This window comes from Castor canadensis, chromosome 2 (genome assembly GCF_047511655.1).
Source record: "Castor canadensis chromosome 2, mCasCan1.hap1v2, whole genome shotgun sequence".
Classification (NCBI taxonomy): Eukaryota; Metazoa; Chordata; class Mammalia; order Rodentia; family Castoridae; genus Castor; species Castor canadensis.
Window position 1 is genome coordinate 24,246,415 of NC_133387.1, and position 25,198 is coordinate 24,271,612.

At 38.5% G+C, this 25,198-nt stretch overlaps 1 protein-coding gene across 3 annotated transcripts in view; it reads left to right on the plus strand.

Annotated features, from left to right (window-relative positions):
* Tmem209 (transmembrane protein 209) overlaps window positions 1-23,922 on the plus strand; it is a 38,440-nt gene extending 14,518 nt beyond the window's left edge. Inside the window, exons 9-15 of one of the 3 annotated variants that reach the window (XM_020183807.2) lie at window positions 3,535-3,631; window positions 5,837-5,962; window positions 9,347-9,444; window positions 10,808-10,922; window positions 11,009-11,106; window positions 14,026-14,099; window positions 17,641-23,922. In XM_020183807.2, the coding sequence (XP_020039396.1) occupies window positions 3,535-3,631; window positions 5,837-5,962; window positions 9,347-9,444; window positions 10,808-10,922; window positions 11,009-11,106; window positions 14,026-14,099; window positions 17,641-17,695 (663 nt within the window). In that variant the 3' untranslated portion in view covers window positions 17,696-23,922. The remainder of the gene's footprint in view (window positions 1-3,534; window positions 3,632-5,836; window positions 5,963-9,346; window positions 9,445-10,807; window positions 10,923-11,008; window positions 11,107-14,025; window positions 14,100-17,640) is intronic. The other 2 variants (XM_074063154.1, XM_020183809.2) reach the window with 2 other exon arrangements.
* The last annotated feature ends 1,276 nt before the right edge of the window (window positions 23,923-25,198 follow it).

The following is a 25,198-nucleotide window of genomic DNA, read 5'->3' on the forward strand; positions in this document are numbered from 1 at the left end:
TCCATGTTTAGTAAATCAGTGTATTTAGAGAAAAGAAAAAAGCATTCTATCTTCCCAAATTTTCAGTTTTATTTTTCAAGGAGCCTTTCTTTTATTTTTTTAAAGTTCTAATTTTTATTTTATTATCATGTTGTACTAGGAGTACATTGTGACATTAACAAAAGTTCTTACAGCATATCATAGTTGAATTCACCCCCTAAGAGCTTTTCTGTCAGAGTCTTTTATGTGCCTAAAATTATGAAGGAAATGAAAAGGGGGTCCTTGCCCTTAGAAAACTTAGCTGTTAGAGAAATGCAATGACATAGACTTGAAGCTACTTCAGAACATATATGTATACATACATACGTATATATACACACATCTTCAATTTCCTAGAGAAGAACCCTCTTACCTTTGACCTGGAAGCCAACTCCTCCACACAGAGAGGCAGTTAGTTGCCAGGTTGTCAACCCTGCCTTTTTTCCCAGTCTGTAGCACCTGTATGTCTCAGGTTCCGTGGGCAGATTGCCTGTCTCCTCATTGCAAGTAGCTCCTCTTCTGTAGAAGCTGCTGTTGCTTCGTCCTTCATCCTTCATTCTGCATCTTTAGAACTATTTTGAAATCACTGGTACTCATTCCTTTATTTGTTTACTATAAATAGAGTATCAAGAGGGAGGGATAACTGGCTGGCTGTAGTGGTGTACACCTATAACCCCAGCACTTGAGGCTGAGACAGGAGGATCTTGAGTTCCAGGACAGCCTGGCTTACATTTTAAAAAAGAGAGAGAAGTGAAAAAAAAAAAAATGGTAGCCTACTTTCTTGAACCAAAAACCCAAACATCATTTTATTTTATTTTTTTGTGGTACTGGGGTTTGAACTCAGGGCTTACACATTGAGCCACTCCACCAGTCCTTTTTTTGTGATGAGTCTTTTCAAGATAGGGTCTGGAGAACTACTTGCCTGAACTGGCTTTGAACCTCGATCCTCCTGATCTCTACTCCTTAGTAGCTACGATTGCAGTCGTGAGCCACCGGCACCTAGCCTAAACATCATTTTAAAAATAAAACTTTCACCTGTTGAACTGGGTGTGTGGTTCAAGCCTATAATCCCAGCACTTGGGAGGCTGAGGTAGGAAGATTGACAAGTTCAAGGCCAGCCTGAGTTACATAGCAAGACCCTGTCTCAAAAAAAAAAAAAAAAAAAAATGTCACCTGTAGTCTTATCTACTCAGGAGGCTGAGCCCAGGAGAAAGGCCAGCAAAAACCCCAATTCAAAACTGTAATTAACTAATTAATTTAAAAAATTATAAAAGTTTCTGAGTCCAATTCCAGAACTACTCAATTTCTGGAGGTAAGTCCAAGATCTTAAGCCAAAGAGTAGCTGGCAAATAGATTGCATGTAGTAAGTGGTGAAAGAACAAATGAATGAGGTGATGTCCTGGAACTATATGCTTTTGTATGCTAATATCTGTTTAAAATATAAAGGCTTACAGGAGTGTTAGCTACTTGCAAACACAATTCCTCATCTGAATTCCTTAGGATACTGAGTTACGAAATTTAGAGTTCTTCAGGGTTTTTGTGTGTGTGTGTGTGTGTGTGTGTGTGTGTGTGTGTGAGAGAGAGAGAGACTGGGGTTCCAACTCAGGGTTCCCACTTGCAAAGCAGGCACCCTCCTGCTTAAACCTCACCTCCATTTCACTCTGGTTATCTTGGAGATGGGGTCTCTTGAACTATTTCCCTGGACTCACCTCAAACCTCCATCCTCCACATCTCAGTCTTCCAAGTAGCTAGGATTACAAGTGTGACCCACTGGTGCCCAGCCTAGATTTTTTTTCCCCCAAGCAGTATGTAGGGGTTGGGAATGTAGGTCAGTAGGAGAGCACTTGTATAGCATGTATGAGGCCCGGGGTTCCATTCCCAGTACCACCAAAAAAAACGACAAAAAAGCAATATGCACATGCCATATATTTTGTGACTCCACTAGCATGTCTGTTTAGCACTAGTAATCAGCCAATTAATATTTCTGCAACAAAATATATGAATAGTCAAACTAAATGAGATAAAATCTATAAGTAACTTCATGTGAATTCAGTTCAAATCTTGCTACTGTATCAAATTTTGCTTATGAAATGTGTTACAAAAAAGACTCAGTTTTCATATGTCTTACTTGTTTAAAAGGGATGGTGGGTGTTTGAGCTGAAACCTTTTTTTTTTTGGCAATATATAGGGGCTTGAACTCAGGGCCTCACACTTGGTAGGCAGATGTTCTACCATTTGAGCCACTGCACCAGTCCACCTGAAACATTTAATCTTTTAATTCATTTATTTATTTTTGTGGGCCTGGGATTTGAACTCAAAGCTTCACCTTTGCAAAGCAGGCACTTTACCACTTGAGCCAAACCTCCAGTTTTGCTGTGGTTAATTTGGAGGTGGAGTCTTGCAAACTATTTGCCCGGACTGGCCTTGAACTGCAATCCTCCCAAACTCAGCCTCCCAAGTAGCTAGGATTATGGGGTGAGCCACCAGCGCTCTGCTCATCTTTTAATTTTATGGTAATATCTTTTCTTCCTTTAATTTTATGATTAAACAAAAGCATGGAAACAGAAGTGGTGGTTGAAGTTGCTACAAGCACACAAAGCAGTAACACACAAATATACCGAACAAGGAGTTTCACTGGACAGTCTTTTCACATTTCAGAATTAGTTTGATACTAGCTGTGGAAAGTAGAATTTGAAATTCCCAGTCCTAAAGTAATATTTTAATATTCCAAACTCATTTAAATATTTGTTTTTATATACAGTTAGGGAACTGGGAGAGCCTGTTTGAAAACCTGTCTTACTGTTTACAATCCAATATAAACTCTATGCTAATAAGTATGGGAAAGGGCTGGAGGCATAGCTCAAGGAGGCTCTGAGTTCAAAACCCCCAGCACTGCCAATAAATGAACAGTTACCCTAGAAATTAGCCATGTTGTGGTAGCTCACACCTGTAATCCTACTTGGAAGGCTGACATCAGGAGGATCGTGGCTCAAGGCTAGCCCTGGCAAATAGTTTGAGAGACTCCATCTCCAAAATAACCAGAGTAAAAATGGACTGGAGGTTGGAGGTGTGGCTCAAGTGGTAGAGCACCTGCTTTTTAAGAGCTAAGCCCTGAGTTCAAACACCAATCCCATCCCCCCCCTCAAAAAAATTACCCTAGAAGTATATACTGAAGATTATCTTTTGTTTTAGTTGAGAATAATAATATAGAAAGAAAATTTTAAGAAAAATTTAACATATAGCTGAAGGTATATTTTCTTTAGGAAAAACGGGCATGTTTATAATTGAAGCATGTAGTTTAGTTAATGTGAACTCCAATAGCATATTTATTTAACTCTTCTGGACTTCATGTAACTGTTACTTCCATTGTCTTTCATTGTATTTGATAATTCTTTTAATATTCACATTTAAGGCAGCAAAATTCTTATAAAAATGGTCCACTTGTAAAAATGAAAATAACTGTTTAAGAAATACTTTGGAATTATAAATACAACATCTATACTTATTTCTCCCTAGTGGATCAATGAGACAATACTAGTGCCACTTGTACAAGAGATTGAGTCCGTCAGCACCCAGATGAGACGAATGGGTTGTCCAGAGCTCCAAATAGGAGGTATGTGAAATAGAGCCCAGCATTTGGCTTATTTTCAATAAATCAGCCAAGGAGAAAATATCTTCTTGTAATGGGATATTTAACAACTTCCTTTATTATTTGCAAGTGAAAAACAAAATGTCTAAAATATGGTTGTTGTTTTTGTAATGTAACAGCTTGAGATGTAATTTACCTGCCATAGAGTTTGTGCATTTAAAGTGTACAACCAAAGGTTTGGCTTGGGCAGCCACCACCATTTTAAAACATTTCCTTACCCCAAAAAAGAAACCCCATGCCTTTTAATAGTCATGCCTTTTTACCCACATTCCTGCCAGCCTGTGCAAGTACTAGTCTGTTTATTGTCTCTACAAAATAGGCCTTTCATATATTTCATATTAGTGGTGTCATTCAGTATGTGATCCTTCTTGACTGATCTCTTTCACTTAACATGATGTTTTCAAGGTTCATCCAGGTGATAGCATTATCAGTACCTACTTCTTTTTATGACCAGGTAATACTCAAAATTTTGTTTATCCATTCATCAGTTGATTGGCATTTAATTTCCACATTTTGACTATTATAAATAATGTTTCTATAGCAGTCATGTGCGTGTCTTTACATGCCCATAGGTTTTAATTTCTCTTGAGTTTATACTTAGGAGTAGAATTGCCAGGTCATTATATGTTAGTTTTTTGAGCAGCTGCCAGACTTGTAGAGCAGCTGTACTGCTTTCTGTTCCCAGCAGCAGTGTATAAGGGTTCCTATGTCTTCAAATAAGATGAGTTCTTTAGAGTGGCTCAAGTGGTAGAACACCTGCCTAGCAAGTGTGAGGTCCTGAGTTCAAACCCCAGTGCCACCCAAAAAAAAAAAAAAAAAAAAAAAAATATATATATATATATATATATATATATATACACACACACACACACACATACACATATATAGGTATATACATACTCACATATGTCAATTTTAAGTTGTACCATAATTTAAGAAATATAAAAAGTACATATTTTGGAACTGAGAAATATGGGCATATAATTTTAATTAAATTGAGGACTTTTTTTGTTACCTGCTCTTTTATACACACCTTTTTTTCCATTTTGTTAAATATTCTCCAGCACTGTTTTTATGGGTAAATTATATTTCTTTTTTATATTTGTTATATTTAACAGACCTCTATTACATAAAATTAAGGCATTTTTTTTAACTGTTGCTAAAATGCTATAATGAATATCCTTTACCTAAATCTTTGTGTATATTTATAATTATTTCTTTAGGATAATAGCATTGTTAGTTCAATAGATAGGAATATTTTAAGTCTTTTAATACACATTCTCTTCAAAAAGCTTACACTAGTTTATGTTCTAGCTTATATGTCACTTGTAAGATGCCTTTCCCATGAGTGTGATAGTCCGTGTCTATAATCCCAGCACTCGGGAGTCTGGGACAGGAAGGTTAAGAGTTCTAGGCCAGCCTGGACTACATAGCGAGACCTTCCCTCCACCATCACCTCCCACTTGAAAAGGAAAGTAAAAGCCTTTTTCCTAACATTGGTGTTACTAGCAAGGTTGAACATTTTGAAATTTTGGGGGACTTTTTCTTTGCATAGTTATCTTTCATGATATAAGAGGAATTACTATCACAAATCCTTTTATCCTGGCATAATGGACAACTTCTAATTCAACCAACTTTGAAGACTGCCCTGTATCTTTTTATACATATAGCATTAAAATCTTCTCTATATTAGTTGTTTATATATTTGTCAACACAGACTTCGCTTCTTTTTTAGAAGTATGTATGTGTACACAAGTCTGGCTATCTTGCCTGCAATGATAAACTGAAGGTAAAGTAGGTAATGCAAATTAAGATAACTGCCTTGTGTAAAGACCTGAAGGCAGCCGGCCATAGGTGGTTCACCCCTGTCCTCCTAGCTACTCAGGAGGCAGATATCAGGAGGATTGTGGTTTGAAGCCAGCCTGAGCAAATAATTTGAAAGATCCTGTCTCACAAAAAGTTATCATGAAAAAGGGCTGGTGGAGTGGCTCAAATGGTTAGAGTACCTGCCTTGTAAGCATGAGGTTCTGAGTTCAAACCCCAGTACCACAAAAAAACCTGAAAGCAGTAAGGAGCCAACTATTTCAACAGGTGAGGAAGAGCATTTTAAGTTCTTTTAGAGACTCTCATGAAGAATAATCTGGGTTCTCCGTATCTTATTTTTAACAGAGGCTAGTATTACTAGCTTGAAACAAGCTGCTCTGGTCAAAGCCCCTCTCATTCCAACTCTGAATACAATTGTGCAGTATCTAGACCTAACACCAAATCAGGAATATTTGTTTGAAAGGATCAAAGGTAAGTTTTTTGAAGAAGAAAATGAGCTTTTTTGTAACAGTGAGATTTTATAAGTGAAGGTAACAAAGGAAAAATTATTTTTCAAAATTAAAAGCATAACTGAGCCTGTTGGTACATGCCTATATCCCAGCTGCTTGAGAGTGGATATCAGGAGGATCACAGTGCCAGGCCAGTCTGGGCAAAAAGAAATGAGACCCTGTCTAAAAAATGATTAAAGCAAAACAGGAGCTGGGTTCTGGTGGCTCACACCTGTAATCCCAGCTACTCAGGATGCAGAGATCAGGAGATCGAGGTTGGAAGACAGCCCAGGCAAATGGTTCATGAGACGCTGTCTCGAAAAACCCTTCACAAAAATAGGGCTGGTGGAGTGCCTCAAGGTGAAGTCCCTGAGTTCAAGCCCCAGTACCATAAAAAAAAAACCAAACAGGAGCTGGGGGGTGTGGCTCAAGCTATAGAGCTCTTACCTAGTAACTTCAAGACCGTGAGTTCAAACCCCAGTACCACCAAAAATTTTTTAAATAGAAAAAATTTAATAGTATAGCTGGGTTTTGGCCTCACATGGGTAGAGCATTTGCCTACCAGGCTCAAGGCCCTGGATTCAAACCCTAGTACCACACCTCAAAAAAAATTAAAGTGTAATTATGATCTTATATTTAGTAAATATATATTTAATTATGGCTTAATTAAAGCTTATACTTTAATAACTTTTTGGGTCCTCTATTTTATACATTTAAGTATTGTCAAAAGTATAGCCCAAATATGTTAATTACTAATTTTATTCTGTATAAGAATATGACCCAAATGAGTTCAAGTGAATACTTCATTCTTTTTCTATTCTTAGACTACCAAGAATAGGTGCTGCAGTAACATTCTTTATTATATCAAATGCCGGTCTGATTTCTTCTCATGATTGAGGGGAGATGTGATGATCTGAAATCAGGAAGCTCAGCCTCCCTGACATGCCCTATGCACACACTAACTATGCCTCTACTTAGAGAGCAGTTCATAAAGTTAGAATTTTTCTTATTTGGATAAACTCTATAAAATGTTTTCATCCCCCAAACATGCTTTTAAATACTGTTTCAGTATTCAGAGTTATCATAAGCCTTAATTTGAAAATGTTACAGTGCTTTCCCTTTACCCCAGGTTTGGATTGGGATTCAGGAATTAGCATTTTTCTTGACTCTCTAAAAACTTGTTACATGGGAGAATTTCAAAAGTGCAATAAACCAGACAAAATGGTTTACCTAACCCTATTGAATACACATCACACAGGCCTAACGTCTTCCATCTGTCCCTGGGCAGCCCTTGCCTTATCTTTGCCTCTGTTTGCTTTCTTCCTTCTGTTTTATTTGAAGCAAGTCCTATATATCATTATCAGTTCACCTACAATATTTCCTTATGTGTCTCTAAAGATAAAGCCTTTAAAAAATTCCATCATACAGCTACACTTAACCACAATATAGTTATCACATCTATTATTTTTAACATTTCTTTCATGAAATAGCTGGTATATTTTCAAATATCCATCACCTTATAAAATACATAATTTCTTTTTTAATATTTTTTTAGTTAGGATTGAGATGTTTTCATGAGTTGTGATAGGTTATTATATTTTCTGTCCCTTTTTTTTTTTCCCTTTGCAGTATATTTGTTGAAAGAACTGGATTGTTGTCCTACAGAGTCTCCTATAATCTGAGTTTTGCTGACTGTATCCATGGTGTAGTTTTACATAACTCCTTTGTCCTCTGTATTTCGTATAAACTCAGGCTCAAATTTTTTGGTGGGATTGCTTCATATAACACGGCATGGTGGCTCATGTCTGTAATCCTAGCTTCTTGGGAGGTGGATATTGGGAGGACCTACATTTGAAGCCAGCCTGGGCAAGAGTTTCTCAAAAAACAACCTGGGCATGATGGCATGCACCTGTCATCCCAGCTACAACAAGAGGCCATAGGTAGGAATGCTGCCTATGGTCTGGGAATAACTAAAGCAAAAAGGACTAGAGGCTTGGGTCAAGTGGCACAGCACCTACCTAGCAAGTGCAAGTTCCTGGGTTCAAACCCCCAGTACTAGTGGGTGGAGGGGGTGGGAGTGGGAAGATTGCTTCATAAGTAACAGAGTACATATAAATGAAAAAATATATAAAGTGTTAAATACAAATAAGTTTAGAAGAATACAATTGCATACTGTACCACCTGGATGTACCACCTGGATTGAATAGTTAGAAACATTTTGTATTTGATTCTCTTTCCCTCTACATTTATATACATATGTTGTGTGATGAACCATATGCAAGTATGTTGCAGGCAAGTCATGGTCACTCAAATCTATAATCTTAGCTACTTGGGCAGCCAGAGATCCAGAAGATCTGGTTCTAGGCCAGCTAGGCAAAAGGGCCTCTCAGTCAGTGGCTGGATGGACACTGGCACATGCCTGTCATCCCAGCTTTGCAGAGAATCACAAATAGAAGGATGTCCAGGCCACTCTAGGTATAGAGTGAGACCTATCCCCAAAAATAACTGACACTGAAAGGGCTGGGGGTGTGACTCAAGTGGTGAGAGTCTGTCTAGCAGGCACAAAGCCCTGAATTCAACCCCCCAGTCCCACAAAAAAAAAGAAAAGTGCAGACATCATTACTTTTCAGCATACATTTTGCTAAGAATAAGAACATCCTTTTTACATAACTATAATGCACTTATCACGTCTTAAAAATTAACAGTTCTATAATACCATCTAATTTAGAGTTCATACTCAGACTTCCCTGTTCTCCAATGACTTTTTTTGAGACAAAGTCTCACTGTGTAGCCCAAGCTGACCTGAAACTCGCTATCCTCCAGCTTCTGCCTCCTGAGTGCTGGGGTTTATAGGTATGGGCCATCATGCCTGGCTGTCCAATGACTTTTTAAAGAATCCAGAGTAGTAGTCTTATCCCACATTTTGGATTTTTCTGATTCTTTGTTCATAGTGATATTTAACTTTTGTGTCTTGTTTTTCTTTATTTGGGGTGTTTTTTGGTGTTGTCTTGGTTTTTTTTTTTTTTTTTTTTTTTTTTTTTTGCGGTACTAAGGTTTGAACCTCACGCTTGCTGGGCAGGCGCTCTACCACTTGAGCCACTCCATCAGCCCTATTTGGGGTGTTTTCATAAGGTTTTTAGGATAATGTGCTTTTCTCCAAGCATGGTGGTATATGCCTATAATCCCAATATCAAGGAGGCTGAGGCAGCCTCAGCTACATAGTGAAACCCCGTTTCAAAAAAAAAAAAATTGTGTGTGTGTGTATATGTATGTATGTCTGTATAATATGCTTTCCTAATTGTAACCCCCTAGCTATCTTTTTTCTCTTGCATGTCCTTGGCTTTTTTAATTTTGCCTTACCACACAGAGCTTTCTCAAGGAGGCTGTATGAGCTCGTTTCGGTGGAACAGAGGTGGAGACTTCAAAGGACGCAAGTGGGATACAGACCTGCCCACTGATTCTGCGGTAAATCCCTAGTTATAGGTTTTTATTAGCTTAGTATTTTTGGTATTAGATATGTTTCTTTATTTTTCCATGTTGAAATAAGTATTAGAAAGAATTTAGAAACCAAGATAGAAAATGAATTACAGTAGTGCTGGCTTCTTAACCCACCTACTGTTAATATTTTTGTGTACTTTTTGTCCCTTTATTAAGGTGGTGCTACTTTTTAATATTTTTATCATAGTTGTAATTATACTGTATGTAAAATTATATGAGTTTTTTTGCTTTTGCGGTATTTAAGTATTTTATTCATTATTGCATATTGTTATTTAACTATTCTCCTGTGTTGTAACTAAAAGATTAAGAAATTTATGGTGTACGAAGGATTTTTGTTTTTCTATCTTAAATAGTGTGACAAGGAAGACTATGATGCATATTTCTTTCTTATCTGGCATTATCACTTTAAGAACAATTCCTGGTGTCAAATTTTCTAGATCAAATAGCATAAAAGTTTTTGTGCCCTTAAATGTTTTTCAAAATCAGGCTATTAATAGTAACTATTATATGTGAAAATAAGTTTTAACTGTTGACATTCAAATTAAAAATTGAATGTATGTGCATTTTATCTTTGCTTTGCTGTCAGCTATATGGGTATGAACACAAGGAATGCACTGCTTTGCTAGGGTTACTGTGCAAAACCAAAGCTTGGTGTTTAAATTGTCCCTGTCATGCTGTGTGTCCCTGACTGTGTAAATGGTAATAGCAACTTTGTAGGTGGAGCTTTATGTTTTCTTTTTTTAATTTGAAAAGGAAATCATCCCCTCAAAAGATCAAGATAATTTGATGGCAAATATATTTTTCAGCTTTGTTTTTTTTTTTTAAGGGTACTAAGGGTTAAACTCAGTATCTCATACTTGCTAGCACTTGAACCACTCTGCTAGCCCTTCAGTTTTAAATGTTTAGTGTTTTTTTGTTTTGTTTTGCTTTTAGTGGTGCTAGGGATTGAGCCCAAGGCTTATATATGCTAAGCAAGTGCTCCACCACTGAGATATATTCCTAGCCCCCAAGTGGATTATTTACTAAGCTGGCTTAGTCTCATCTCTTCAACACACTGAATTCCTTTATGATTTAAGAGAGAAGATTCTATTAGTGAATTCCTTATTGTTATCTAAAATAATACTTTTGGTTAAAATAATATGTTTGTTACCTGGATTATGTGAGTTTCTTTCCATTCTGTAAGTTCCGTCTCAAATATAAGCATATTTGCTAATTCTTTATTTGGGGAAAAATTTTAAAGTTGAAATTGTTATAGGTAAATATGTTTTAAAGAGCTATTTCCATGCTAGATTTTCATGCTAACTCTGAACAATTACTTCCTCATCTTCAGATCGTCATGCATGTGTTCTGCACCTACCTTGATTCTAGATTACCTCCACATCCTAAGTATCCTGATGGAAAAACATTCACCTCTCAGCACTTTGTTCAGACGCCAAATAAACCAGGTACAAGCCTCTCCTAAAAGAACGTGTTGACATTTTTCACATGAAATGTCTCTAACGGTTTAGTTTAATATAACGTGTTTTTACAGATGTTACAAATGAGAATGTTTTTTGCGTTTATCAAAGTGCTGTCAACCCTCCACATTATGAGCTTATCTACCAGCGCCATGTCTACAGTCTTCCAAAGGTATTTCTGCACATACAGGTTACTGTTAGAGAATGTTGTAGGTGCTTTACTTTGATATACTTTTGTTTGTTTGTTTTTTTGGGTGGGACTGGGGTTCAAATTCAGGCTTTGTGCTTGCAAAGCAGGCACTTTCCTGCTTGAGCCATATCTCTTGTCCATTTTGCTCTGGTTATTTTGAAGATGAGGTTTCTCAAAGTATTTGCCAGAGATGTCATTGAACCTCAATTCTCCCAACCTCAGCCCAAGTAGCTGGGATTACAGGCATGAGTCACTGGTGCCTGGATTAATACCACTTTTAAAATTAGAATCTCAGGGCTGGTAGAGTGTCTCAAGTGGTAAAGTACCTGCCTAGCAAGTGTGAGGCCCTGAGTTCAAACCCCAATGCCACAAAAAAAAAAAACCATAAAATTATTTCTTGTTTATAGAATAGGTAGTAAACTTTTTATAGGAGATGTGTTTTTCTTATATTCTTTTCTTTTTACAACAAAAGTAATATGCCTGGCTGGAAACCTCCAGCCAGTATGCTCAATCCGTACCACACCTGAGTTCAAACTCCAGTACCACCAAAAACAAAAAAAAAGTAACATGCTTAATTTGGAAAAGTATGAAAAAAAGAAAGAAAAATCACTCATTTGGAGGTAGCTATTGTTGACATTCTATTGTTTTAGTTTTTGGAAATTTTTGTTTTAGTCTCTATTTTTTATGGGTTGAAATCATATAACTTATGTAGTCTTATATTTTGCTTTTAAAAGTTAAAATGACATAATTTTACATGCCATTAAAAAATCTTCATAAGGATACTTCTTAATACCATAAGAACTTTTTCATGATATATTTTATTCATTCCCTACTGTTAGACATTTGGAATAGTTCTACTCTTCATTATAAATACCAAAAATTCATCTTCACGCATATAGCTGTCTGCATCTTGGATCATTTCTTTGATCCAAAGTTCCAAAAGTGGAATTCTGAGCCACGGAGTATATTCAAGGCTGCTTACAAATATATATTACCAAATTACTTTTGAAAAAAGGTTATTCTGCCAGTTTACACTTCCATCTAGGCATTTTAGTCTTGATTGTAAACATGAGTTTTATTGATAACCTTTGCCATTTCTTTTTTGTTAGCAGCATATTTACTGAGAAATTTCACATTGACTATAATTTGCTTTGGGGGTTTTTTTTGTTTTGTTTTGTTTTTAGCTAGGGTCTCATTATGTAGCCCAGGCTGACCCTCGAACTCACTATATAGCCCAGGCTAGCCTCAAACTTACAGTCCTAGCCAGGTGACAGTATCTCATGCCTATAATCCTACCGACTTGGGAAGATAAAATCGGGAGGATCTCAGTTGAGGCCAGCTGGGGTTAAAGTTAGATCCCCATGTAATCAGTGAAAAATGGACTAGAGGTGTGACTCAAGTGATAAAGTCCCTGCTTTGCAAGTGCGAAGCCTGAGTTCAAACCTCAGTGCCATCAGACAAACAAAAAACCTTGCAATCCTATCTCAACCTCCCCTTTTCTGGGATTATAGGTGTGCACAACCAGCCTATTGACTATAATTCTGTACTGTGTTCTCCATCAGATTCCCAAGATTCTAATTTCATTTCTTTCAAGTTTAATATTTTACCTTTGTAAATGCATGCATAGTGTTGTGTTTTGGACCACTGAAGTTTCCATACCCATGACAGTCCACATTCTCAGAATTTTGAATAAAAACATCTTAAATCATAGAAAGGAGGTAAAAGTTAATCGGTAAGTCGAGAATATAAATTAGCTGTTTTTATAAAACAACAGATATAGTAGTTTGATTTTAGAGCCAGCAAAATGCTGCTTAGTAGCCCTTGTTTATAAAATAAATTTGTATTAAGCATGTGTCTTATGTACTAAGGTATGCTGTGATACATTTTGAAGTATGACTAAAAGTTTTGGGGGTTTTTTGGTCCTACTGGGGTTTGAAAACTCAGGGCCTTGTGCTTAACTAGGCAGGCACTCTACCACTTCAGTCATGCCTTAGCTCATTTTGGTTTAGGTATTTTTCTGTTTTGCTAGGGGAGGAAGTGGCTTCTCTTGGCACTAGGGGTTGAACTCAGGGCCTCATGCTTGCTAGGCAAGTGATCTACCGCTTGAGCCATGCCTCCAGCCCTGTTTTAGATATTTTTCAAATAGGGTTTGTCTTTTGTTTTGTTTTGGTAGGACTAGTGCTCATCTGGATCACAATCTTTTCTATTTATTTTTTCCACGTAGCTGGAATGACAGGAGTATGCCACCATTCCCAGCTACTGGTTGAGGTGGGATCTCGAGAACTTTTTGTATGGGCTGGCCTTAAACTGTGATCTTCCTCATCTCTACCTCGCAGGTAGCTAGAATTACAGGTGTGCACTACTGTGCCTGGTTCTGAAAGCTATTTTAATCCTGACGTTCTTATAAATGTGTTAGTTTGAGGGGGATAGAGCATTTTTTAAATGTAGTTCTGGTGCGCCAACTTCAGAATAGCTCTCTTTCAACCTTATTAAATGCTATTCCCCATATGTGAGATCCCCGCCCCATATGTCAACTTCTTGTTCATATTTCAGGTCTCAGCTTCCCTCAGGGAGGCATTCCATGCCCTTCCAGTCTAGGTTAGATGCTTTCCAGTGTTCCTGTGGCATCCTACACCCTTTCTCATATGTTGAAATCTTAGTTTACTATCTGCCTTTCCTACTATGTTAAGCTCTTCATTACATGGATCCATTCTGTCTTATTCACCACAGTATTCCCACTTCCTAGCACCAAGTATGGGCTTTTTATTTAATGGATGGATGAAGTCTGAATTATGTAGAATTCTGAGTTGATAGGTTATGAATTGATAAGATCTGCATTTGCCTACCACATTGAATCTTTTCAGTTCAGTTTAAATCTTGTCTTTTGTGTCTTGGTTCTAGGGCAGAAATAATATGTTTCATACATTGCTCATGTTCCTCTACATAATAAAGACCAAAGAGTCAGGAATGCTTGGGTAGGTATTTATGCTCTTAAAATGTAAGTAATTTATTTACTGTTTTTCTTCCTATGCTAAATTACAGATGGCAGCATCATATAACAGAAGGTTTATGGACTAAACTCTAGATACAGCATCTAGTACTAGCTCAGTCCTATTACTAGTGGTGTCTGCTGTCTAGGAAAGTCCTTTAACTCCTCAAAATCTCCGTTTCGATATTAGTAAAAGGCAATTGGACCACATCATTGGCTTTACAGTTGTGTCCCCTGGAGGAACAACTCTTGAGATAGGTAAAAATCTGGGCTCTTGACATTTGAAAATTAAAAAAAAAAAAAACAAAACAACTCAGAAACAACTTGGAGTCTGTTTTTTTTTCCAAGTCATTCTATTCTATACACAAAGCATTCTGCAAATTGGTTACATCTCCAAAAGGCTGAGTCAGTACTCATTCCAAAATATTCATTGAGTTAAAAAAATAGTCCATTGAAATTGCTTACATATTTAATAATGCTCACATTGTTAAAATCATTATCTTGTCATTTTGATGATTCAGACTTTTAGTGTATCAAATGTTAGTTGAAAGAAGTGCAAGGTCCCTGCTGAAGCTGGGGACATCTGGTAGTATATGATCTGGGGTCTGAAGACCTGGTGCTGGCTCCAGCTCGGCCATACTAAGTGCCTAAGGTTGACACAATGTTAAAGGAGGGTCTCAGAGCATAAAATCCTGTGGTCATTTCCACTTCTGATGGGTGTGCCTCTGTTTAAACGGTTGTGTTTAGGCATCCTTTTTGTAATTTAGAGGTTAAACAGTGTCCCAACTTTGCACTGTTTAACACAGCAGCCACCAGCCACATGCACCATTGAGCACTTGGAACATGCTCTTAAGTTTTAACTGTATCAGATGTCAAAGACATAATACCCAAAAAATGTAAAGTAGTTTCTTAATAATTTTGTATATCAGTTACATACTGAAATGTCATTTTGGATATATTAAGTTAAATGAAGTATAGTCTTAAAATTAATTTCACGTTTCTTACTTAGGTGTCTATTAGGAGACTTAAAATGATGTACATGCTTTGCATTGCATATGTTATATTTCTGTTGGACAGCACTGCTCTAGAGAAAACAAAGCTCCTATCCTTCAGTATATTACTTGCAAAAGATTAACAGACATGAACGGGACTGGTAGAGTGGCTCAAGCAGTAGAGCACCTGCCTAGCAAGCATGAGGCCTTAAGTTCAAGACCCAGTACTGCCAAAAAAAACCCCCAAAAAAAACCCAAAAATGCAGACATGAACAGAAATATAGAAACAAATATAAACATTCATCAGCTTCTTTTATCATATATATTTCTAATTAATATATAAGAAAAATTAAATAGGAAAATCACTTTTGTGAAGTGTCTAAATTTTAACATGGCTCTTCGTTCCTTCATTTTTGATTGCTAAAACTAATGCATGCTCAGTACAGAAATATTTATTTAAACAGTGTAACAGTATACAAACCAGAAAGTGAAAATACTCTTCTGCTCAGCCTTTTCCTTCCTCCACCTTCAAAGTATTAACAGTGTTGGGTTTACACTTCCAGACTACTTTCTGGGAATGATTTTTTCACCTTGCTTAAAAAATGTATTATACCTACTTTTTGCTCTGTGACCTGATTTTTAATCTTCTGGTATATCTAGGACATTTTTTCCATACTAGTAAAATACACTTTTTCTCTAAAATTTCTAGGAATATTCGGTTACATACATGTATGTGCACATATATTAGGTGGGATATGGAATTTGGTATAAATATATTGTTAGTATATAAATACATTGTTTTGAATTCTTCACTGAGTGCTTCTGAAAGGCTATTTTGAAGAATTAAGTTTTAAAACTGTGTATATGTGGTATTGGGATTTGAACTTAGGGCCTTGTGCTAGGCAGGTATTGTACCACTCAAGCCGTACCTCCAGCCTTAGAACATTTTAAATATACGATGAATTTTTGGTTTGGGAGGGGCTTGTTTACTTGATTGCTGTTTTGAGTGCTGAGCACTGAACCTAGGGCCTCGTACATTCAAGCGAGTCTACCACTGAGCTAGATCTCTAGGCCAAATATTTGGAGTTTGGGGGGGTTGTTTTGTTTTTGAGACAGGGCCTTGAACTTACTATGTAGCGTAGGCTGGCCTTGAACTCACAATCCTCCTGCCTTAGCAGTGCTGAGATTACAAGTGTGTGACTTCCGAATTTTTGGTCTAATTGAAAATTCACCTTTTCCTTTATAAATACAAATTGATATTTTGATGCATAAATGATTTGTCATGATAATATAAAGTTTGTGTTAAGTACAAGATACAATTTATCATATGCATAAAAATGAAAAAAACTTTAAAAGTATTTAATTGAGCAGTTAATTTACTACAAGGTCAAATAGAATTGGTATAATTTTGAAAGTGCTTGTCTTTTAATGAGCAACTTACATGTGGAAAATAAAACATTTTTGACTGAAACTAATACTTTTATTTATTGCATTTTTTAAAACCAAGGTGAAAAAACTTGGAAATTATTCACCTTTATACTATGAGTGATTAATCTTTTTAATACTTTCTAAAACAAATAATTAAAGCTAGGGATGGTTAGTACACACTTGTATTCCCAGCACTCTGGAGATTGAGACAGGAAGATTGCAATTTTGACGTCAGCGTGGGTTATATAGCAAAACTCTGTCTTAAACAAAACATCATCAAGCAGTTAAAAACTACCATCCTTTCAGGCACCTGTGGTTCACATCTGTAATCTTAGCTACACAGGAGGCAGAGATCAGGAGGATCATGGTTCAAAGCCAGCCCCGGGGAAATAGTTCTCGAGGCCCTGTCTCTAGAAAAACAATCACAAAATAGGGGCTGGTGGAGTAGCTCAAGGTGTAGGCCCTGAGTTCAAACACCAGTACCACCAAAAAAAAAAAAAAAAAAAAAATGGCAAATAGGGTTACAAGCTCATGAGTTCCTTGTTTTCCCCAAGGCCACTTCCCAAAGGCAGCCACTTGAAACTTTCAGCTTTTTGTTCTGATCAGACTCTCATAGTTCCAAATAATAGAGTATGCAGCTCTTCAGTTTTAGACAGTATTTGTTTCTTTTTCTGTTGGATGACTGATTTAATTCTTTCCTAGCCCTCTTCTTGTACTTTATGTATTCTATGGAGTGGCAGTAGGTTTGTCTTTTTGCCATATTCAGTGTGGTTTAAGATGTATAAAGAATACATATTTAATTGATAACATTTAAGGCAACTCTGCAATAAATTATGCACATGGTTTACCAGGTGAGTTTGAGTAACAGGATTTACTCTCCACTGTTCAAAGCCCAAGTATAGAATACAGTGTTGAAAATTAGTTTTTCAGTGGACTTGAAGAATTATTGCACCAGACAGTAGAGACTTTAATAAGATCAAAGTATCAATTAAATTTTAAAAATGGAGGCTACAGGAATGCCAGTATTTAGAACAAAACCATAAGTGCTTGGCAAGCAATTTTACTACAGTTTTTTTTTTTTTTCTTCTTCTCTCTTTCTCTTTATAGGAGAGTTAATCTTGGTCTATCTGGTGTGAATATTTTGTGGATTTTTGGTGAATAATGAGTCATTTCATTCCAAACATTTGGACTTTTATTTTATGGAACCAGAAGTTGAGTACAAGCATCTCTGAGTCACCATCTCTTCTGAAATAAGATACGTGTGTGTTGCAGACTTGTTAGATTTAACCAAAAATTACCTACTATGAAACTGCCTCATGAAAGTATGCCCTGTAATTTCTGCTATAAGAAACATTACCTTTTACATCGCATTGAGAAACTTCAACTGACTACAACCCTTCAGATGTTTAGTGCAAAATGGTGCAGTTCCCCCTTGGTTAAATAAATTGAAGAGCCCTTTTTCATTGAAACCCCCAAATAAGAATCATTCACCTGATTGTTCATCACAAAAATGTTTTTAGTTGTGTTATTTAGTAGTGTAAATACTCAACAAAAGAAAACTGATTTTCTTTGTTTAATCTCTGTATTTCCCCAGTATTCTGCAAATCAGTCTAAAGCCTATATTCAAGGAAATGAAATTAATTTCTGAGAAATGCAGTAGTTAGCCCATGTATACATTTTAAATACGACTAAAGGAAGTATGAGGCGTCCTCACTTGCATGAACTCCTGGCCTTGACCTCTAGAGGTACGCCGAGCTCTACTGGTGGAGCTCCCAGGAAGCCCCTGTGCTTAGTGCTTTTCCCCAGCACTCCCGTGGCCACTTCTGAGCTTGTCTTCCAGCATGTGGTCCTCACTCTGTGCCACTCTGAGTGGGGTGTTTCTTGTACCTTCTATCTGCAGGCCATATCTGGCTCTTGGGAAGGCTGAACAGGTACATGAGGACTCCGCTTAGGAGCAGCTAAGGGGATTGATGGGGTGTGTGTGTGTTAGAACTGTACCGTGCAGCAGCAGGAGGAGGGCAATGTGCACTACACATGGGACTTGGCCTCCTCCATGGTGGGTAAGCTTGAAAAAAAAAAAAAAGTTTGACAGTATTGGTGTTTTAAAAAAGTCAACTTTTAGATTAAATTCAGCTGGTAGAATTAAACTATTTGGGTTTCAGTTTTGAAAGTCTGAGAACATCAGGGAAACTGTTTTCTTACTTTGGTTTTAGCAAGTTGTTCTCATCGTTCTACGTTATTTTTAGAGTTTTATTTTAGGATATCCTGTCCACTTAACGTTTTTAGATACAGTATTTTCAAAAATCTACAGAATGAGAAGATACTACATTTGTAAGTTTTGCTTAACTCTGTCTTCTGTGTGAATGTGAAATATAGCAGTTGCATGTATTTTCTTGATGGAAATATTTTTAGAGTTTGTTTCCATCACCTTTGTGAAATGTGGAAATGGCTATCTACTGAAGTATTATATATGCCCCCATTTTGTGTAATTTGTGAATTGTTTTTTAAAAAGTTGCTCATGTTTTTTTAAAAATTGATGTCCAGAAGAAAGGAACTATCTTTTTCTTTCTCTCTTTTTTTTTTTTTTAGTGGTACTGGGATTTGAATTCGGCTTCATGCTTGCTAGGCAGGTGCTTGTACCACTTGAATCACTCTACCAGCCCTTTTCTATGTTGGGTATTCTTGCAGTAGGATCTCACTTTTTTTTTTTTTTAGCCTGGACTGGCCTCAAAACGTGATCCTCCTAATCTTTGCCTCCAAAGATTACGGGTATGAGCCACTGGCACCCAGCAAAAGGAGCTATCTTTTAAATGTTATGGTATGTGTTTAAATCTATTTGGATTTTTTTTTTAAAAATACATAATTACAGCATGTTAAATATAAGAACATGTTAAAATTTAAATCTTTGATTTCAAAGGGTATTGAAAATGTCATGGAATAACATTTGCTATGCTGCTAAACTGTACATTGCACATACTTCTACTAAGAAGGGCTGGAGGCGTGGCTCAAGCAGTAGAGCGCCTGCCCAGCAAGCATGAAACCCTGAGTTCAAACCCCAGTACCACCAGAAAAAGTATTAAGGAGAAAAATTGTAGCAATGCATACATAAGACAAAAGATCTTTTTTTGGGGGGTTGAGGGGTGGGACTAGGGTTTGAACTCAGGACTTCCCACTTTCAGAGCAGGTATTCTATGGTTTGAGCCACACCTCCAGTCCATTTTGCTCTAGTTATTTTTGAGATGGGCTCTTAAGAACTGTTTGCTGGGCTGACCTTGAACTCCATCCTCCTGATCTCAGCCTCCCAGGTAGCTAGGATTACAGATGTGAGCCACCTGCTCCCGGTAAAAGATCTTTTCTTCATAGGACTTAAAGTAGCTTCTCTAAGAATCCAAGTCTACATGCACACACGTATGTTTTTTGTTGTTTGTTTTTTGTAGCACTGGGGATCAAACCCAGGGCCTCACACGTGCTAGGCAAGCACTTCATTGCTGAGTCACCCTCCCTGTAGCTCTATAATATTTTGTTTTCTAAGTGACTATCAAAAAAATGCAATATATAGAAAATGTATATGTAAAAAGACTAGAGATACACATTAAAAAGAGAAGAGCTGCTTTGTCTGCATCCTAAGTGTGGGTTGCTATACTCTAGGTAGCTTTCCTATATTAACTTTTCTTTTAAAATGTTTGAGCCAGTTTGTACTTAAAATATATATCTTTTATTTAAAAAAAAATACCTTAGCTGAACATGTTGGTACACAGCTGTAGTCCCAGTTATTTGGGAGGTGCTAGGGATATGGCTTAAGTGGTGGAGTGCCTACCTAGTAAATACAGGGCCCTGAATTCAAACCCTAGTACTGCCAAAAAAAAAAAAAAAAAGTTAAGAGGCAGGGCAGGAGCATCATGAGTTGAAGACCAGCTATGGCTACTTAGCTGACCTTATCTCAAAAAAGAAAAAGAAAAGAAAGAAAAATTCTGCTGGGGATTGAACCCAGGGCCTCTTGCATCTCTTGCATGCTAAGTGTACCCACTACCACTGAGCTATACCCCCAATCCCAAATACAGTGAGTTTAAAATAAGTCAGTATCTACTAATACCACTGATCAAATGTTATTTTTAGTATATACGTCACAGGTTTCCTTTTCTTTTGGGGGGAGGGGAGGAGTTGAGACAGGGTCTCACTATGTAGCACAGACTGGTCTCAAACTCAGAGTTCTCCTGCTCCTCCTTCCTAGTGCTACAATTGCACGTGTGCTCCACCTTGTCCAGTCAGTTTCCTTTTCATTGCTTGACTCCTTGTGGGATAAGATCTACTAATCTAGATTATGATCACTGTCATTTATCTTTTTCTTCTCTCAATATCAGACTTAAAGTAAATTTGTTTTAGGGCATACTTCAGGCATTTGTAATGTAAATCGAGACATAAAAATACTATATTGCTTGGTTTTGTCAAACTAACATATACTTTAAGCTGCTGTTTTAATGGTGAAGACATACTGTAGCACATAGGCTGGCACTTTTTAAACTTAGCTCTGTGATAGAAATCCTTTACATGTGGACATTCTTCAAAGGGTAGTCTTTGGTCCTCTCCACTGTATATACTTTTCCTTAGCAGTCTTATTCATTCCACCATTTCATTGATCACTTGCTTCTCTGCCTGATTGTCAAATTCATCACGTCCCTCCTGAGCTCTGGTGTTACATTTGCTAGTTCTTGTCAGACATTCACAGTTGGGTATCATGTAGACTCTCTGCGTCTGGAACTGAATTCATGTCTGCTAAAAACCAGCTCCCTCATCTGACATCCCTTTCTCTGCTCATTGTACTACCCAGTTGCCCACACTCAAAACTCTGGTGTCACCTTTGATTCCCTGAGCTCCCTGGGTCCCCAATCCAATCAGGCAGCAAACCTCATCCATTCTTCCTTAACAATGTCTCCTACAGCTGTCCCTTTCCATTTCTGCCACCACTCTGCTCATTTACACCCTTATCAACTCACACAGGACTACTGCAACAGCCTAATTAATCTCACAGCCTCCTAATTGTTGCCATACTTCCAGATTTTCCAATTCATCCTGCACATTCTCTTCAAATTTATCTTCCTGAAACACCTGTTTGATCATTTCATTTCCCTGATAAATTCCTTAGCCTGACATTTAAAGCCCTCTACAATCTGGCCCTAGCCTGGCCTTCTGCACCAAATCCTTGGCTCCTGCCCATGTGGGTTGCTCCTTGCATACAGGGTTCTGTGCCTGCTGCCTCCAGCTCACCCTCATCCCTCTCTGGGGATGACCCTCCCATTTCACAGTTCTCCTGGTGTGAGACTTACTTTGATTAAACCTGCTGTTTGGACCTGGTCCTGACCATGCCAGCTGGCAGGCGTTCTGTCCCAGGATGCTGAAACCTGTGGCCTTTGGCACTCAGCAGCCCTGTGAATAGATTGGGAAATAACTTTCAGTCTCTGAACCATAGTGGTCATATCCTGTCTCATCTCCACACAAGAAATGAGTGTTGTACTAGTCTGAGTCGTGAAGGTGCTGTTGAGGAATATTTGGTGAAGAGTCAAGCTACCTTCTGGGAAAGGCGGTATTCTCTCCACATCCACCTTGGGAGCCAGCCAAGCCCACTAGCTTTGCTTTTGTAGTAAGGCCAGGCCTAAGGAGAAGGAAGCATTCCTGGGCCTGCACAGCTGCACAGAGGTGCTGTTTGAAGGCAAAGTGTCAGGAAAAATGGTGCAGCTGACTCCATGGGCTCTCAGGGCCTTCCTCAGGAATCTGAGTGGGGTGAGGCTGGCTGCTGCATGTAAGCACAGCACACATTGTCCTAGATACTTAACAGGGATTTCTGTGAGGACCCGGGATAGTCTGGGTGGCTCTGACTCTCAGGCCAGAGGGACCCATATGGAGTCTTGTCTGCCCATTTAGGATGGAAGGGGTTTACACATCCAGAGCCTGTGCTGCTTCAGCTTCAGTGGCACTATACAAGCTTTCTGCTAGGTCTGCAGGGTTGTTAGCCATCAGTTCTGAGCCACATCTCTCATGCTATCCCTGCATGCTCTTCTGTGATCTCATTTCCACACTGAGTGAACTGTGCTGACCTGGGATGGGGCATATTGCAGATTTCACAGAGGGTGGCACCTCCAACAGAATTAGGAACAAGACACCCAGCACTGCATGATGGAGATGGCCTAGTGCACCACCAAGGACAGAAGTGATCCTGGAGATATTTCTTAGCAGCTCACATGCAAACCATCCCAGGCACTACTGTGGATGAAATTTGAAGCTAGAAGTAAATCCTTTCCTGACCCCCCAAACGAAAGTGAATATTCCAAAACCATTCTAGCTAGAAGAACCACTGGCCTGAGTGGGCTAACTGCAAGACAGCTCTTTCACTACCTGGGGATAGGGGCAGGGCAATCAGTCTTCCACATGAGATATTTTCTTTTTTTTTCCTTCCTTCCTTCCTCCTCTCCTCTCCTCTCTTTTTCTTTCTTTCTTCTTTTTCATTTTTTGAGACAAAGTCTTGCTATGGAGCCCAGGTTAACCTCAAACTTACAGTCCTGCCTCAGCCTCCCAAGTGCTAGGACTATGAGCCTATGCTACCACACCCAGCCTCACACAGAATTTCTGATTGTAAGATACAGATACTCTTCATACCTCAGAGATGGTGGGGAAGCTGAAAGTGGAAATAAGGAATGACATTGCTTTTAGGTGAAGAATATGGCTTTAAAGTCTCTCAAAATACCAAATCTGTAAAACTAGGAAATAGTCCCATTGGCCTTGGAAAGTACCTATCATCTCTAGGTCATGCTGGGGTACAGATTTTCATGGCCTTGACAACTCACACCCCACCCCAACCGCCTATCCCATCTGCCCCTCTTTCCTTCTCCACTCAGACAGTACTACCCTTGTAGCCATCAGGCTGGGCTTTCTGGTATACCAAGAAAATACAGCCTTCTTCCTTTCCCACTTCTAAACTAGAAGGAAAAAATAACAACCCTGAATCAAACTCTGCTTTCATGAGCTGCATCCCATAGGAGGAAAGTCAGAAGGTGGCGATCCGTTCTGTTGGGGGCAAAACTTGTTTTTTCAGGAGCAGCAGCCGGGCGTGACTCTTCCTCAAACACATGGCGTGGTGTAAACTGCAATCGGGCAACTCTTGTGATGGTTTTGGCCCAGAACTCAGGCACCAGCTAACTGAGCTTCAGCTCCAAAGAAAGACCTCTTGTGTTTCTTCCAGGATGGGATCATCTGCGGGGAGGGAGGCATCCCAGTTCATGAGGGAAACTTGGCAGAAGGAAGGCTGCCCTTGAAGCCATCAGCCCCAAGATTGGTGGTTTGAGGAAGTGTTATATGGCTTCCATCTCAGAAAAAATAAAAATAAATTGAGCACAATGATCTGCTTCCAGTTCAATGTTCTGCATGAGTTCTTTAAACTTTTCTTTTTAGACCTGTTTTGGAAATTCCTGGAACTAAGGACCTTGACAGAGTGGTTAGACTCCACTGAGGACAAGTGGTTTGAATCAAACTTGGAAGCAATCCACATCCTACAATATGGTGTCTCTTAAATAAGACACTAGACATTAGATATTTTTTGTGCAGCCAGTTTTCTATTGTTTCAGCTGCTTGCTGTATCTGAGTAAGTTGCTACTGCCTCTGCTCCCTACATCTCTATTTCCCCACAGATACTCACTCCCCACTCCCCACTCCCACCACGTTCTGTTGGTCAGGGAACTGCAGTGTTGCTGGCAGGCCCCTCCTGTCTCTGGCCTGGTAGATGGAACAATAGGGCACTGCCAGAACACATACCCAAGAAGACAGCAAGCCTCCCACTGCAGCTTCTGTTAGCCTATGGGTCCTTGAAGACAGAGGAAGCTCATGTAAGGTGCTGAGGAAATACTTGTTAATAATTGGGCCAGGTAAACAATTCACTTGAAAAGCAGCTCTTGTCTTGCACTGGAATTTGTGGTGAATGTGCTTGCCCTGTTAAAGAACGTGGAGAGATATCTGGGTGTTGGGTAGAAGGGGAGCAGAGAGGAAATGAAGCAAGGAGCTGGCATTTGACAGTTGAATAGAAACTTGTAGAAGGAAAGGCCAAAGGGCTCCACTCATTTTCATGACTTCCTCTTTATTAGGCTATAAGAAGTGAATTAATAGTAAGGGGTCTATAAATGACTGGGACAAAGAAGCCAAATAGAGATATCTACCAGTTTCTCAGAGGATGCAAAATTGGTGGCACCTTACAAGCGACCTGTATTGGGGTGGATGCAGTGTATAAAGGCTGGGAAGGCTCTGGCCTGGTCCCAGGATACCATGATCCTGTTCCCTGAAACAGTGGAGAGTTTTCTCTAAGTATGTGTCTAGTTGAACTAAATGATGTGTTTTTCTGCTTATCTGGAGTCTGTTGTGTATGATAACCTCAGACCAAGCCATAGGATCAGGACAGTCTCACAAACATACCCATGATCTACAAATGTACACACATGTACCAAGTGCCAACTATGAACTCTGCTAAGAACTACAAGCAAAAATGTTGCTGGGTGTGGTGGTGCATATCTTTAACCCCAGCTACTTGGGAAGCAGAGGTAGGGGAATCATGAGTTCAAGGCCAGCCCCAACAAAGAAAGATCCTATCTCAAAAACAAAAAAAGCAAAATGGCTGGAGGCATAG